Consider the following 17249-nt stretch of genomic DNA (forward strand, 5'->3'; position numbering starts at 1 on the left):
GTACAGCACTTTGGTCCTGTGCTGGCCATTTTAAAGTGCTATATAGATCAAACTGGATTGGATTGGAAAGGAGGCTAATTGCTCCTTCCCAAACAGAAGCTGTGACCAAAGCGCCCAAACAGTTAACCATGGGCCAGGTGTTTTCTTTCCTGTGAATGGCAGAATATAGCCGCCTGTGGATCAGCTATAATATGGACAATAAGTCGAGATCAGCTATAATATGGACAATAAGTCGAAGCAACAATAAAGCCAAGCTGCAATGGACAGAAGGTGCAGAAGGAGTCTTTGAGGCACTGAAGAAAGATATATAGTCTACCCCATCACTGGGCAATGGCTACTGATTACTTTAAACCAATATATAAATGAAACTGAATGAAATTGAAATGCTGTACTCATGCGAGACACCCCCATGTATGAAGCCTCGAGCTTATTACTGCACTAAACTTGACAACATAGAAGCTGGCCTGCCACCCAGTTATCAGGACCAGGCAGCTGCAGCTGCAGCTTTTAAAAAGGCATCTTTATTGACAATTGGCTACCCAGTGATACTTCATACATCACACCAGTTTACTACTCCAGATTTGTTTCTACCCAACCAAGGTGTACGGGCTATGAAGGCAATTCTCAAAGTTCCAGAACTGAACCACTGGTGCAACACTGCGCACCCTGCAACCAGGATGATGTTGCCAACTGATAGCAACTCACATGATTGTTAGAGCATACTGAGAAGCTTAAGCACATGAGGATTTGCACAATAAAAACAATAGTTGTTGATCTTACTTTATTTGTGGACAACTCCTGTTTTCAGGATGAAAAGGTTGACTATGCTGGTTATGCCGCTGTTCAACTAAACTCTGCTGTTGAGACTTTCACAACCATACAAGCATGAATGGTTGATCAGCTGTGCTCTCCACAACCTGACAGCTGCCTGTAAAATAGCTACAGGTAAAAGATTAAATGTTTACTCCAATTTGCTTGTGCCATGTGCCATGTCAGCGCTAACAACTGAAAGCAGAGAGGCTTCCATCGCGCAGATGGAACACCAATAGCACATGGGGAAGCTGTCTCACAATTAATAGAAGCTCCACAACTCCCCTCTGTTGTACTAGCAATTAAATGCCCGGCATATCAGAAAACTGACACCATGGTAGCTAAAGGCAACAGTGAAGCAGATGAAGTAGCAAAACAGGCAGCAGTGCCATGATGGCACCTGTGTTAACAGATGCAGCTGCTCACCCTTGGTCAGTCTGAATTCGCTTATAGTTGCTCAGGAAAAGGCTAACGAGCAAAAAAACCATCCCTGGATACAGTGAGGTGCACTCAGAACCATTCAACCACCTGATGTTGGTCTTACTGAGAAGTCACAGACATGTTGTGCTACTATCGTCATTTCTCCATGCAACAATCTATCTTCCACATGTATCAGATCACTTCACAGTTACCTTAGCAACCCCTACTTCTCTAAAGGACAGACTTGTCCTATGACATAAAAAAATCCATACCACCTGTGGTCTACATGATAAAAACACAATTTTCCCTTTTTGCATGGTCCAGGGGGAGTAACTTGAGAATATCACAAAAAAATGACACCCGTGATAAGAGTAAGATGATGCTGATATCATCCAAAACCCAAACATGAGTGGAATCTTTAAGACATGTAACAGTGGTATTTTTCTGGGTCAACACACTGACGCAAGAATACTGTGTCAGCCTGTATGGAGCAGAAGAGGAAGACTCTTTAGATTTATAATGTGCTACAATAAACCTCATGCACAATGCTTGCAAGTTTATGATGTAGGCAATGGCACATGGCTGTTAGATGTCGTTTTTTGGTTTTGTGATAAAGATAAATACATAAATTCAGTATTACCACCTAACTGGACAGACATATGTGCACCAGTCATATTAACAGGACAAATCAACTAACCAGCAACAAACTTTATGAGATTCCAGATGCCTCACCTTATTATGTCTTTATGGAAATTTTTAGCTATTTAGATATTTTTAAAGTAGCTCAAGATTGTTTGATCACACCAGGCCATGCAGAAGAATAGTAACTTTTGCGTGCTCTGTTAATTAATATTAACCCTATAATACCCTTTGTACCATATTTGATACTGAGACATCTATCTCATCAACATGATGAATACTTGCCATAATTTCAAAATGTTATGGACAAAATTCTTTTTTGTCTAAAATTAACATTGTTGTTAACAAAAAGTTGCCAAAAATGGCCAATGTATCAAGTGCAATACAAAAAATATATAACAAATATATCATGACGAACATGATATAGCAAAAACATTTTGTGGATTTTGTCATAAGCGTTAATAAACATCTCAGTTCCAAAAAAATCTGAATTTTCCGGCTATTTTTTGATGGGTTGGGTCTTACAGGGCTAACTCCCAGAGTTATTCCCCCTGAAATACTGTTTTGAGAGTAGTTAATCATTTATGTTCATTTCAGTAGAGTGGTACAAGAAAGTCAAATTGGTGGTGGGGTTACTAATCCTACTCCTATCGACAGTGTCTAAAGCTGAGTGATCTAAACAGGACCAAGTCAGATAGGGAGTCCCCTGAAAACCTGTGCCACCCTGACAATCCTATACAGCGGTCCCTCGTTTATTGCGGGAGTTATGTTCTAACAATAACCTGCGATAAGTGAAATCTGCGACGTAGCCAGCTTTATTTTTTACAATTATTATAGATGTTTTAAGGCTGTGAAACCCCTCACTACACACTTTATACACTTTTCTCAGACAGGCATGAACATTTTCACACTTTTCTGTTTTGTTTAAACTCTCAAAGTTCAAACCTTGTTAGAAAAAAAAGTCCAGAATTATAGAACAAAACCAAAGATCAAACCCTGTTTTCAGGTCCAGAACATGAGAACAGAGCAGCTGCCAGAGAATTCAACATTAATGAATCAATGATACGGAAGTGGAGGAAGCAAGAAGAATCAGTTGAATAAAGTTTGATTTATCTGACTGTTTTGTTTCACTTAATGCGCCTTATAATCCAAAAAATACGCTAACTTCTACCTTCCTTTAGCATGTCCAGAAGTCTAACTTTTTGTGCGATGGTTAGCATCTTCCTCTGCCTTTTGGGTGCTACTGCAGGCGCCTTTGACGCTGCAAAAATTTCATCGATATTGTTGTGTTTGTTGGGGAGAAAACTTACAAACATACAGTGCAGCACTTCAGAGTCAGACTGCTAGGATCGAAGATTTATGTGAATTTTACAAGTTGAACACATGCTGTACTGTACAGGAGGCACGGCACGGAGGAGATTGATTGACAGTGGTCTACAGCTGATCAGGACGCAGACCACGATGCGCTGAAAAAAAAAAAGCATGCAAAATGGCACAAAAAAACAGCGAGGCCGCGAAAGGTGAACCGCATTATAGCGAGGGACCACTGTAGCGAGGAACAAGCACAGCTTGAAAATGGAAGGATTAGTGCTACAGTGAGATTTGCAGTCTCAAAAACAGAATAGTTTATTTTTCATTTGATGCAGAAATCATCAGTGTGGGCACAGCCAAGAAAACAAACAGAACAATCAAGAATGAAAACACAACTAACCTACTAGACTGAAAATCCGAAAATTAAATACAGGCGTGTAACCTCCCTCCCTACACGGGAGAAATGGTTTTGAAGAAAAAGGTTTCCCACCCCTACAGCTACCAGGTCTATTTGCTTTATAAATATTACTGTATACTTTATAATATATACTGTAACTATTATAAAAATATTATTCATAATGTTTTTATAATATTTACAGTATATACAGAAAAAAACTAACTAGCTCTTCTAGATGCAGAAACTTGGTCACACAATACACAGCTAAACACACAACATGGCCATGATGGAAACAGAAAGTAGGCGGGGCCAGCTATGGCGTTATTTTTATGCCACTATTCTGAGCGCACGCAAAAAAAATTTTGCAGGTGCAAGTGTTGCATTTTGAGGAGAAATTTATTTTGAGTGAAGAAAAGCTAAATTTAAGTGAACAAAATTAATTCCTGCGTGCAAAAACTGTATTTCAGTGTTTGCTATTATACACACACACACACACACACACACACACACACACACACACACACACACAACAGCAGCCCCTCTCACTCAGTTTTTGCATTTGCGCTCGCTCGCAATGTGTTGCTCGCGCTCTCAACATTTCTGCCTGTGCGCGCTCAACTCTTTCTCTACACCGTTATATTTGTGCCACAAAACCAGCCAATCACAGACTTGGATGTGTAAAAATCTGATTGGCTGTTCTGGTCTCCAATCAGCTCGAAGTGACGAAATGCAATATCCCAGAATGCATTTTGTCCAAAACTCAAACGAGGCAGTGGCAGAGGAACACAGAGTGGCGGAGTTTGAAATATTACTCTGTCTGGGTCACAAAATAAACTTTTAAGATTTTTTCATGTGAGAATGTTTCTGTGTAAACTTCAAATATCTGGTCGATTTATCAAGACATCACATATTTGCATGAGTGCTCTGACGTTTTCGGAGATGCCTGTTACCCACCAGCTGACCGCACAGCTGGACTGGCCATTGAGCATCCCGCACATTTTCCCGGTGGGCTGATGTGATTTTTCATTTTTCTGTTTGTTTGTTTGTTTTTGTAACGGTATAAACAATGAAAGGTGGTGGATTAGCCAATTGGTCATGATCAACTCTGGGCTGGACCAATTACAACACATCTGTATTGAGGGGAAAAGGAACGCGATTCGTCCCGGAGAATGAAAAAAAGACACAAAGCTGAAGTTATTCTGTCTTTGCTGCACAGCTGCCTCTTCTTCTCTCATTCTCTCCCCCTCCCTCTCCTGTTGCTACTTCAATCATGAAACTGATCAATGATCAGCTGATCGTCTCTCTCGTTTGTTTAGCTCCCACTTTGCGCCAGAAACAGGAAACCAGCGGATGTCACGCTAAACAACAGCAGCACGTTTAAGCTTGATAAGCTGTTGCTAGAATTTATTTAATATTACTTTCTAGGATCAGCTGATGTTTGCTGGAGCCACAGCTGTAAAAGCTGCTGCTCATGATATCGGTTTGGATATGTGGTGAGAGGGAAACATGAAGGTGATACAAATCATACATATATACCAACAACACAGTGTACATCACTGTCACAACAGCGTTTGTTTTAGTTCAAAGGCTTTATGGTTTTTCCTATAATACCTGCTGGTGAAGTCAGTGATTTTTTGTCAGTTCAGCCTTTTATATTATGTTTAACCCGAGTGACCACCCGGTCAGCTGGTGGGTAACAGGCATCTCCGAAAACACTAGAGCACTTATGCAAATATGTGATGTCTTGATGAATCGAGCAGATATTTGAAGTTTACACAGAAACATTCTTGCATGAAAATATCTTAAAAGTTTATTTTGTGACCCAGACAGAGTAATATTTCAAACTCCGTCACTCTGTGTTCCTCCGCCACTGCCTCGTTTGAGCTTTGGACAAAATGCATTCTGGGATATTGCATTTCGTCATTTCGAGCTGATTGGAGACCAGAACAGCCAATCAGATTTTTTCGCATCCAAGTCTGTGATTGGCTGGTTTTGTGGCACAAATATAACGGTGTAGAGAAAGAGTTGAGCGCGCACAGGCAGAAATGTTGAGAGCGCGAGCAACACATTGCGAGAGGGGCTGCTGTTGTGTGTGTGCGTGTGTGTGTGTGTGTGTGTGGGGGGGGGGGGGGGGGGGGGCAAACTGTTTCACAGTCCTCATTCACCATTAACTATGAATGAATGATGCGACCAGTCATGGAGCGTGCAGATTTGGAAATTGAGGAGCATATTTGTGGACTTCAGCCCAAAATACTTTGAGGCAGTGGTTGTTAAGAGGATTTGGAAAACACCCACAGAGAACTTCAGTCTAATAGAGTAGCGGTCCCCAACCTTTTTTTGCGCCACGGACCGGTTTATGCCCGACAATATTTTCATGGACCGGCCTTTAAGGTGTCACGGATGAATACAACAAAATAAAACTAGTACCGGTACCGAAAAAAAGAAAATTTATTCATAACACACGTGAAAAGACCCAGGAAAACCGAGTTAACGATAAAAACGATAACGAAATAACGCTGAAAACCGATAAAAACCCTGAAAACCAGACATTTCACACCTGAGCCTCAACTCTCGTGGCCCGGTACCAAACGACTCACGGACCGGTACCGGTCCGAGGCCCGGGGGTTGGGGACCGTTGTAATAGACATTGTACCTGGCTGGCTCAAGGATTTGTTGTTGTCGACAATCCATCCTCCCACGACAACAATAACAACAACACCCCCAGTGTCTCACCTCTAGTTCCACATCCTCATTGCTGCAGTTGTAGCCCTGCACTCAGATCACATCACTCCAGCTGTCTCGCTCAACAGCTGCCCCTCCTCTGCCTGAGGATCTGGTCATGAGGGTGGTCTGGCAAATCTTGTCCCCAGCCACCCACTCACCAGACGACCACCACATGCCAATTCTTTGCTGCCACAACAACCTGCTTCCTGTTTGAGGAAGCTTGGCTCTCGGTGGCGGAACTGAGACCAACTGCCAGTGACCATCATCATCTCAGATGAGCTATCGTCTGACCTCTTGGACCTAGTTCCTAACCTTTTTCCCACAAGCACCTTCTTCCAGGAGGAAGCAAGGTTCCCATTGTAGTCGCTCAATGCTCCTAGAGCCCACTTCACCACCTGCATCTGCTGACGGTGGGCCCCAGCCAGGGTCCGCTGTTCTGCCTGCATCAGCTATCAGTTTTGAGGCATCACCACCACAGTGAGTAAAACTAATTAATTCCTGTGTTTTGTCCTGACGCAGGCACTAAAAATAAACATGAGTTTTCTGTTTTTGAGCCAGTGAGTTTCATGTTTACGCTTTTTGTTTCTGCGCTGGTTAATTGTGAATTTTCTGTCTTTTTCTAGCAGTAATACCCGTTTCTCTGTCTGGTTTTTAAGATTTTGAGCAGGCAGATATAATGAAAGTTGTCACTGAGATCTCAGTTTCTGAGTCAGTCCATATGAAAACTGAGTTTGGTGTTTCAGACTCTGGCAATGTCTCTACCAAGTGTTGGGATTGAAGATGTTTGATTTCTCTTACTGAAATAAGCGGTTATAATTATTTTCATACACACATTGCAAATGTGCTCATGAGAGTTGGCACTCAGTCTTTTGAAGGTCAAAAGCTTCGTTCGGCGTGATGTCCGGACTGATATATTGTAGGAAATGACTGCAAACACGCTTACACACATAGATTATGATTAGAATACGTCTCTGGGTCCGAGAGTCCCGAACATGATATTTTAAACCAATTTTGAATCACTAGAAGAACAATGGATAATAACATCAGATTATCAAGGCTTTTCTGTCTCTTACAGGCGATGGAGCAGATACCAGACGAGGTCATGGAAATACGAGGATGCTTCGCAGCAGACACCAAGACTGCCACGTCCATGCAGGAGGAAGATAGCTGCTATAATCTATGTTTTTGTCTCACTATATAATGTTGTACAGCCCACTTTAAGTTCATCCTTGTTGTGAGACATGCTGGAGGTCCACAGCGCTGTGTAAACTTGTAATTTCAACTGCCAAAAGAAAGGTAAATCCTTTTTTAAAAGACAGACCTTTCTCCTGAGGTTCCTTCCAAAAATTCTGAACACGACACAAGTTAATTGTGTTAGATCTTTCTCATGTAAAGACAGATTTTGTTTTTCTGAGTCAGTATGCAGAAAGTGTTTTCTTTCAGCAATAACACAGAAAAAAAAATAGAGTTTTGTGTTTTGAAGCCTGAGATGGACGAAGATTACTCCGCCCTGTACCACCCCAGAAAAAGAGGTGGGAAAGACGTGAGGTACAACCTGGCCTTGTTCTCTGTCTACCACAGGGAGGTATGGTCTAGAAGTTCATAATAACGAGTCATTTTCTGCTGCTTTAAGAAAATCGTACATTAAGTTAAGCACATGTACTTACGTAATGCAGGGTGGTACCACGTCACTCTGGGGGGTGCAGGGCTCCTTCTCCTCCAACTCTGGACAATCTATTCCTCCACCCACAGGGAACTGGGTCACTTTTCTAGTGCGAGTCCACACCGCCTTGGGACTGGTGGGGTCATAGCACTCCTTGGTGCAAGCAGACCATTTGGACCATTCAGTCACATCACAGTCTTTGGTTATCACACAAGCCTGGAAGGTCACTGGCAAAGTCTCCTGAGAGCATAGGCTGTAGAACATGAAAACAAAGACAGCAATGTACTCGATGTAACCACTTAAATGTAATAAAACATGTTTAGAACTGTGCAAAAGTCACAATCGATCCACATTTTTTATATTTTGTAGGAAAAACAGAAATACTGTAACTGACATAATATAAGAGTTATTAAAAAGAACAGGCTGTATGACGTGCTAAAATTTGGTTTGATGTAAAGAAAAAATATTTGAATGCTTTATAATTATGCAATATTTTATCTGTGTGCAAAATGACTGCAGCAAAAGCACAACATTTAAGTATGACAGTTGCATCACTGAAACATCACTGATCATATTTATAGTATAAACACAATATCCTCGGGTTCACAGAAAGCTGGCAGATAAAGAAAAGAAGAAAAGAGGAAGTCAGTGCGAATCAGAATCAGAACTCCGAGCTGCATTTCAGTGGCCATTTCTGTTGTTACCGTTCGTTCACTCCAAGGCTTTTCTCTGTCTGAGGCAGCTAATGTGATAATCGGCATATTGAAGTTCCAAGAATCCAAGTCATTTATTTATATTTTCTGTGGCTGCTTCCACAGGCCATGGCTTTGCTCTTGTTGTTTTTATCACTGCGTTTGCTTTACTTTTTTCAAAAGAAAATTATTTGCGATAATGATGTGATGCTTCTCTTTTTTCAGGTTCTCTAACACTTCCATTTTTCTTCTTTTCTGTATGTTTTAGATTTTAACACGCACACTTTCTTTGCTTTTCTGTGTTAATTGTTTTATTTTACTCTCATTTTGCCTCAATTGACCTGCAAGCCTCTGCATCATGTTTTGGTTATGACCATATGAGGCTTTAGATGTTAAATGGCCTGTTTCTTATTAAGGTTTATATGGCTCATGTGTAAAGTGTAAAGTTACTGAATTTACTAAATTTTAGATTTCAGATCCAAAGTTAACACTGTATATATCCCCCAGTCCTCTAGTCTGTGGTTAGATGCTCAAAGCTAACAATTATGTTTGCCACATTGACTGACATTGAGTATTTTAAACCCTGGGCTTATTAGCCTTTTTAATTATTTACTGTATATTTTAAGTTAAAAACAACAAACAAACAAATCAGCAACTGTATTTTGGTAAATGTGGCAGTTATTGGGTGGCTCATACGTTTAATACCACTTAGTTTAATTCAGAGTTAACATTCTCAAATACCAAAACATCAGCACCGACCTACAGTAACCTATCAAGGCAGCTACAAACTAACCAGTTGTGTGTACTACTTAACTTATATGATCTTTGAGTTGCTTAAACATTGACAGCAACAACTTTGTCAGCTGTGTCTCTGATATCCCTGCAGCCAGCCAGTGAATCAGGTTGTGGTTTATGGTGTGCTATAACCACATCAGCCTATCCCTGCCTCAGCTTTTGATGGATGCAAGTTGTGTTTTTAAAAGAAAAAAAATGAATGAATACAAAAACACTGATTGAGCTTGGAAGCTGTGTATATTAATTATGTTACGTTTTCATCAATTAAAACTGATAGTAATCTTGTTAATGGGGGCATGATAAAATATTTATAAAACACATTTTTGGGTGATTTTTCATCTTTATTAAAAAAATGAAATTATCATTGAGTTTAATTTAAAACCAGTAATGAATAGAATAACAATTGTCAACTCTAAGACAAGCTCAAATATCAGATCTCAAAGATTTAACTATAGCTGTCAGTCTGTAAATGATTTTTAAAAAAAGAAGACAAGCTAACATGCTGACAAAGAAAATGATATCAATACTCTATGAAGGATAGAACCATGACATCACAGATAACAGTTTATTTTCTTTATTGTATTTCAGTCATGGTTACCTTAGAGCTTCGACAGCCCCGCTCTTATGCACACAGGTCACTTCTCTGGTCTGAAAACCAGTTTGTAGGTCCCAGAACTTTCCTCCCGGGCGATTCTGACGATTCTTGTTTCTCTTCTTTTTGATGAGTTCTCTGGTCTCAGCATCTTTTGCTTTGCCCCTCTCCCTTAACCTCTCTTGGACTTTCTCTCTTAATTTCTCTCTTTTTTCTTTGTTTTTCGCTTTTTTCTGTCGTTTCGGCCGATCAGCCAGTAGCGATGGCCTGTCTGATTTCCTATTCCTGTTTCCCCTGCCCAGTTTTCTTTTGGATTTAAGTGGATTTTCGCCGTCTTTGGGCTGTTTGTCTCTTTCTTTTAACTGTTTTTCACCCTCTCTGGTCTGTTTGCCATCTCCTCTGGGTGGTTTTTCACCCTCTTTGGTGAGTTTGTCTCCCTCATTAGAAAGTTTATCACTTTCCCGGGGTTGTTTTTCACTCTCTCTTGGTGGTTTGTCTGCCTGTCGGGTTTGCCTTGGCAGTGGAACAGTGCATGGGCCCCAGGGACCCACCCTGAGACTGTAAAGGCTCTCTTCTCCCTGACAGGGACCTAGCTGGCATGTCTGAAATTCAGTCAGATTTGGGCAGGCTGCCCCACCAAACAATGGTGGAGCCAGGACAAAGCGAATGCGGTTCTGTAACCCTATCCCGCAGGTTTTAGAACAGGGAGTCCATGGGCTAAACTCAGACACCACACAGTCCTGAGGACATGGGATGAGACAGGCCTGCTCTAGGCGTGGTTTGGGCTCAAAGTATTCACAGATTGCATCTTCTGCAGGTTCCCCCTTTGCTTTTTGAACACATCCCACCTCACGGGTCTGAATTCCTTCCTCTCCCTGAGTGCACGTAGTTGGACGCTGCACCCTTGCACTGCGCATCACTGGGACACACTGGTTCCAGGCACCCAGCTGCCAGTCATATAGCTCTTTGTGCCAGTCACACACCCTGAAGCAGCTCTGCTGGTTGTCTGGTCGTTCTGCTTGGTCACAGTTGGTATGCAGGGTGGTCCAACCTTCAGAATGAGCACACCATACCGCTCTACTCTGGCTGCCTCCAGGACCACATTCACTTCCCATACAACGACCCCATGGACCTGTGAAATGTACATAAACAGAGAGGTCAGAGAAGAATCAGCAGTCGTGCTTTTTGCAAAGGGAAAGTCACAGTTTTCATTAGCCATGTATCTTAATACATTTAGTTTCATATTTTAACCTTGTTTTTCTTGTTCTAACACTATACTAATCATTTTAATAAGTTAGGTCTGAGCAACAACTGTATAAAAACGCACAACATGGCTCCATTTCCTCAAAATTTTCCAGTTATAGGGGCTACCATGTCACATTTTTGAAATGAGATACTGCCACCCACTCACCCACTGGATGTGATCACACAAACTTCCCCCTGCACTTTTTACACAGCTTCACTGCTCTGGTTGTTTTTAACGATCTCTGCTGGTGGTTTTACTGTGTCTAATGGCTTGTTAAACTAAGGTAAATACAACCACAATGATACATTGCAAAAGGAATACATGTTAACATCTTATAGATATATACCAGCGGTCCCCAACCTTTTTTGTTCCACAGACGGTTTCATGTCAGACAGTATTTTCACAGACCGGCGTTTAAGGTGTGGCGGGTAAATACAACAAAATAAAAGATACGACAAAAACTGGTATTTTGTAGATATAACAATAAACGCAAATTCAGTGTGTAATTGTGTAACTTTATTAGCAGCGTCCTCCTGAAATGCGCCAACAATATTGAGAGTAACGCCCTCCTCTCTGCTCCTTAATGCTTTCTGGTCACTATGGTAACGCGTGAATATTTCTTTTAAAATAAGACACAACTACAACACGGGAAAGACCCAGGGAAACCGAGTTAATGATAAAAAACCCTGAAAACCATCAATTCCACACCCGAGGCTCAACTCTCACGGCCCGGGACCAAACGACCCGCGGCCCGGGGGGGGGGGGAACCGCTGCTCTATACAACATGTAGCATCATTCTGAATTCCTATTGTTGATGAGTTAGCTAGGCTAGGCGCTAGGCGCTAGGCGCTAGCATACGCACTATGTTATAGTGTTGTTGTTAGCCATCCTACACACCTGTGTTGCTGCCAATAATTAAGTAATTTGTCATTCCTTAGTTTTTGTTACCCTCGTTTTAAACAGAGAGGGAGGCCTTTGACATTCAACTAAAAACAACTAAAACATTCAACATTCAACTAAAAACTTTCAACTGCATGTTAAATTTAAAAACACAGCAGTTGAAGTTTTTCTAGAGGTTTAATTTGTTGTTTTTACTTAACAACAATTCTATGATCAGCTGCATTTACTTTGGGGGGAAACAACAAGCTGGATTCATGGGTCCAGAAGACAGACTTCTTCTCTTTCTTTCATCATAGCTGTCTTGTGTCTGTTGCATATGTTCACCAAGGCATACGTTCTTTCAGAAATATCAGGAGGACTGAAGGTCATCGCAGGGATCAAGCAGAACTCTTATTTTCACCATCAGCTTCCTCAGAAGGAAAATCCTCTTCAGACCTCCACTATAGGCCCACTCAGAAAACAGACAAAACTAGAACTTCATGAACAGTGTGACAGCAAGCTTTGCTTTTTGTTATGTACAAATACTGCACATTATCACCAGATGAAGCTCAAAGTCTGGACTTTTACATAATGATGTTCAGTCACGAAGAAGGTTACACATTACAAATATATACATATAGGGCGATCGTGGCTCAACTCGTTTGGAGTTTGTCTTGTAATCAGAAGGTTGCCGGTTCGACCCCCGGCTTGGACAGTCTTGGTCGTTGTGTCCTTGGGCAAGACACTTCACCTGTTGCCTACTGGTGGTGGTCATAGGGCTCGGTGGCGCCAGTGTCCGGCAGCCTCGCCTCTGTCAGTGCGCCCCAGGGTGGCTGTGGCTACAATGTAGCTGCCATCACCAGTGTGTGTGTGTGAATGGGTGGATGACTGGATATGTAAAGTGCTTTGGGGTCCTTAGGGACTAGAAAAGCGCTATACAAATGCAGGCCATTTACCATATATATATATGAGACTTTTGATCTTCCATCGGGTTTTTGCTGTCAGAGAAAATATCATGTACTCTGTATGCAGCTTCATGCATTCAGCGAAAGACCAAACTGATGTACTGTTTATTCTCCTCAGTGTAAAGAGCAGCATGGAAGTGGGTAATAATCTATATAATGATAACAGGTACATGGATGTTTAATACCTTTGACTTTTTGTCTTTGACTTTCTCATAAACTAATTTCAGTTTACAGTAGCAGTAGATATTTTGGTAGCGTAGCCTCTGTACTTTGTTCATCAGCTAATTTTGGAGTTTTTACTCCCATATTCACTTAGTGTATTAAGCTTATGACATCTTGTTGAGCACAATTGTGCATGGAGCACAATTAGACCACAAAAATATTTTTGCTGTGATTACTTTGTAAGAACTACTCTCTGAAAAAGATAATATATATTTTTTATTTTTCTATTGAATAGATTATAGAGAATAGATAAACATAAAACCAAGAACTTGACATTTCACAGTCAGCCTTTCATAACCCTTTCCAGTAGAGGCAATTCAATTCCAGTCCTTAAGAGCTGACTGTAAAAGCGCCCATCAAAATAACATTCATTATCAATGTTAGCATTATGGAGAACCACATTAGCAATCTAAAAGCTAAGTGCTCCCTGGTATAATGCACTGACAAATACACACAGTTCTAATTGTTAGCAGCGTGCGGATCGATATTGAAATATCGATTCTTCTGATACCGGTAATTTATGTTCTAGAATCGATTCTCATATTAAAATATCGACATTTTAGTATTTTGGGGTGAATTTGTAGTTTTTCATTAACAGGAACACAGTGGAAAGAAACTATATCATTCAGATCATCTAAATTGGAAGGAATTGCTTCCTCTTACGCCTTTCATAGTCATACGGCTGTATAAATGTGTCGCAGTCCCTGGCGTGTGCACTGACGACAATGACTGAGCGTAAACTGAATCATGTGTGGACGTATTTTACCTCCACAAACAGCCAAGATGCGGTTTGCGATACATGTGGCAAGACAGTGAGGAGTTGAACACCTCAGAGTAAATCATATTACAGAATATGATAAGCTTATGTTGAGGCGAACTGAAGAGGAGGAGAGGGACAGGTGCTGCTAGGGCGAGACAGACGTCTCTCGCAGAGTCCTTTAGTGCTGCAGGCAGGCAACATGCTCAAATAGCGCACAACTTCAGGGTTTTTTTTATTTCTATATGATAATTCTGCATTATTAAGCAACAAGAACAAGTAGTGTGATGTCCTGTAATCATTATGAAGCTATATTATTACAATTACATAATACAACTATATATTGTTTTATAAAATACAATTAAACATTACGTTTTTGTACAGAGTATTGGTATTGGATCAGGATCAGCCACAGCCTGCGCCACAGCCTGCGCCACAGCCTGCGCCACAGCCTGCGCCACAGCCTGCGCCACAGCCTGCGCCGCCACAGCCTGCGCCGCCAGTGGAAGGGCTCAGCGAGCCGGAGGAGCTCAGCGAGCCGGAGGAGTCCGCGCCACACGTGGATGAGCTCAGCGAGCCGGAGGAGCCCCGCGCCGCAGCCGGATGAACTCAGTGAGCCGAAGGAGCCCGCACCACACGTGGATGAGCTCAGCGAGCCGGAGGAGCCCCGCGCCGCAGCCGGAGGAGCTCAGCGAACTGGAGGGACCCACTCAGCCAGAGCTGGAGGTCGGCGTGCCGGAGGGACCTCCACATCCAGCGCGCCCTCCACACCACTCACGTCCAGCGCGCCCTCCACGCCGCCCACGTCCAGCAGCACAGGCACCATGTCTACAACTTGCATGGCCAGCACATGGTGGATCGTGTGTTGTGCTACATTGTCGCCAGGGGCAGATCTAGAAGGGTGGCATGGGTGGCAAGTGCCACCCTAAAATGATCCCTTGCCACCCCAAGTGCCACCCCAGTTTTGCATATGACTGTGTTGTTTATTAAAATAAGATAGCATTAACAGTTTGAGCGCAGTTACAGTCAACAGTGAATATAAATGCTATATAAAACACCATGGGAATTTCGCTTTTTACACAGGTGGTTGGATGTGACATTGTGGAAATGGAAGGAAGGTGAGTGTTATTAACCCTCCGTGGTCCACGGACACGCTGCACCTCCAAATCACACGACTGATGTAAGCTGACATAGCAACAAGCTGCAGCCAGCTGAGTCTCTATTTCAGCCCACATTGAAAGTTCGGACTTCAAAGTTTTTACATTTTAAGTACAGGCCAGTAAATCCAGAGTTATGATAATATATATAAGCCATGCTCAGTGTTGGGGAGTAACGGAATACATGTACCGCCGTTACGTATTTAAAATACAAAATATGAGTAACTGTATTCCGTTACAGTTACCGTTTAAAAAGGTGGTATTCAGAATACAGTTACTTTGTTGAAATAAATGGATTACACTGCGGTACTTTCCTGTTTCATATTGTCGCGGGTCAGGACTGTTTGGGTTTGTTTGACAGCTACGTTCTGTTGTTCCAGGCGGCAGCGTTACGGTTTCCATGGTTACAGGGCGACGCTCTCTCTCTCTGCGACTGTGTGTTTCCTGGGTGAGAGAGCGCCTTTTCGTTGTTGTTGTTGTTGTTGTTGTTGTTGTGCTAAGCTAACAGGCAGAATGCTACAAGCATAGCTCTAAAGAATGTAGCATCATGGGCAGTGTAGTCAGTGCTGCAGGGAGAATGGACTGCCATACACGTTATGGGTCTGTGAGCGCGAGGAGGGAGAAAAAGGGGAGTGGAAAGGTACGAGTTGTCATCGAGGAAAAACGGGAGCTGGAAGCATGTAAATATAATAATAACCACTGCAGCCAAGAAGAGTGCCTGACGAGCCCAGTTGTAAGTAAGCTATTAAGACTCGACTGTACACCGTGTTCGTGTTTTCCTCCGAAACAATAAGTTCCATTGGAGCAGCCTTTCAACGCCTCTCTCTGTCTGTCGCAAGAAAAGTTGACCAACACAACAAAGTAAAGCTATTTTTCGGCTACGAGCCGACAGGGACCCCGCCGTATTAGCCAGAGGTCCCTTTACTACAGTTCGGAGTCGCGGACCTTCAGTAACAGTAATAAATCACACAGCAATAGTACATTCACGTTGTTGTAAAAAGCATGATAATATATTAAGTAATCCAAAGTATTCAGAATACTTCACTGTCATTGAGTAACGTAACGGAATACGTTACAGAATACATTTTGGGGCATGTATTCTGTAATGGAATACATTTTAAAAGTAACCTTCCCAACACTGGCCATGCTTTTTTCTAAAAACTGTCGTCACGTTTTTGTGTGTGTGTGTTTTAAGCGTTTTCTAAGGACAGCGTGAAAACAGTAAAGAAAGAAATAAAGCCACGTTTCCTTTCGGTGGAAAAATGTACCATGTCCACCAATTAAAAAAAATTCAACACGTGGGATTTGGTTGTTTAGGAAGAGGGGAGAGTTTTGGGAGTGACGGTAACGGCAGCGAGACAGAGCGAGCGAGCGAGTGAGAGAGAGCGAGAGAGTTTTTAGCTGTGGGAGATTTGTAACGTTTAGTGTGTTGTGTTGTCTTGTGTAGTTGTTCTGTTGTGTAGTTGTTGTTTTGTTTTGTGTGTCAGTGAGGGCACTAATGAATGCCACAAAGGCACATTTGCAATGTAAACACTGTCACTAAGTAGAAAACCAGCAGAGTGATACACCTCCTGTTGTCAGGCCTGCAGGTTTGTCCCTGTGCTGTTCTCCTCTGTCTTTTGGTGGACAAACTTTTTTTTACTGGCACGCATCATTTGTGGGGCATCTTATTGCGAAACCTGATTGTTCTCTCATTTTAGTTTTAGTAATATTTTTAAATGGTTGTAGAAAATGAAAAAAAATGTCAGGTGTATTGGCTGCATTTTTAGATAAATAGCTGTTTATGTTTACAAAATGTACATTTTATATTTGCATTTCAAGTTATAAAAATTTACTCAACATGTCTGTTTTTTTTTCAGTAAAGAAATACTAATAGGATTTTAAGTTATTTGTGTGATTTCAGATCAGTAATACTAAAGCAGTATGTGAGTGAAAAAAAACAACTAAATTCAGTTGAGCTGAAAAGATACCAAACAAGGC

The 17249-nt window shown here is 41.8% G+C and overlaps 1 protein-coding gene across 1 annotated transcript in view; it reads right to left on the reverse strand.

The window, feature by feature from the left end:
• LOC146644401 (thrombospondin type-1 domain-containing protein 7A-like) overlaps positions 1-17249 on the reverse strand; it is a 214261-nt gene that overhangs the window by 157168 nt on the left and 39844 nt on the right. The window contains exons 2-3 of the mRNA XM_085395316.1: positions 10050-11175; positions 7969-8217 (exon numbers count right to left, since the gene is read on the reverse strand). Of these exons, the coding sequence (XP_085251442.1) occupies positions 7969-8217; positions 10050-11175 (1375 nt within the window). The remainder of the gene's footprint in view (positions 1-7968; positions 8218-10049; positions 11176-17249) is intronic.

Source organism: Rhamphochromis longiceps, linkage group LG22, assembly GCF_057381845.1.
Source record: "Rhamphochromis longiceps isolate RC_006_pf linkage group LG22, R_longiceps_female_GT1.1, whole genome shotgun sequence".
Taxonomy (NCBI): domain Eukaryota; kingdom Metazoa; phylum Chordata; class Actinopteri; order Cichliformes; family Cichlidae; genus Rhamphochromis; species Rhamphochromis longiceps.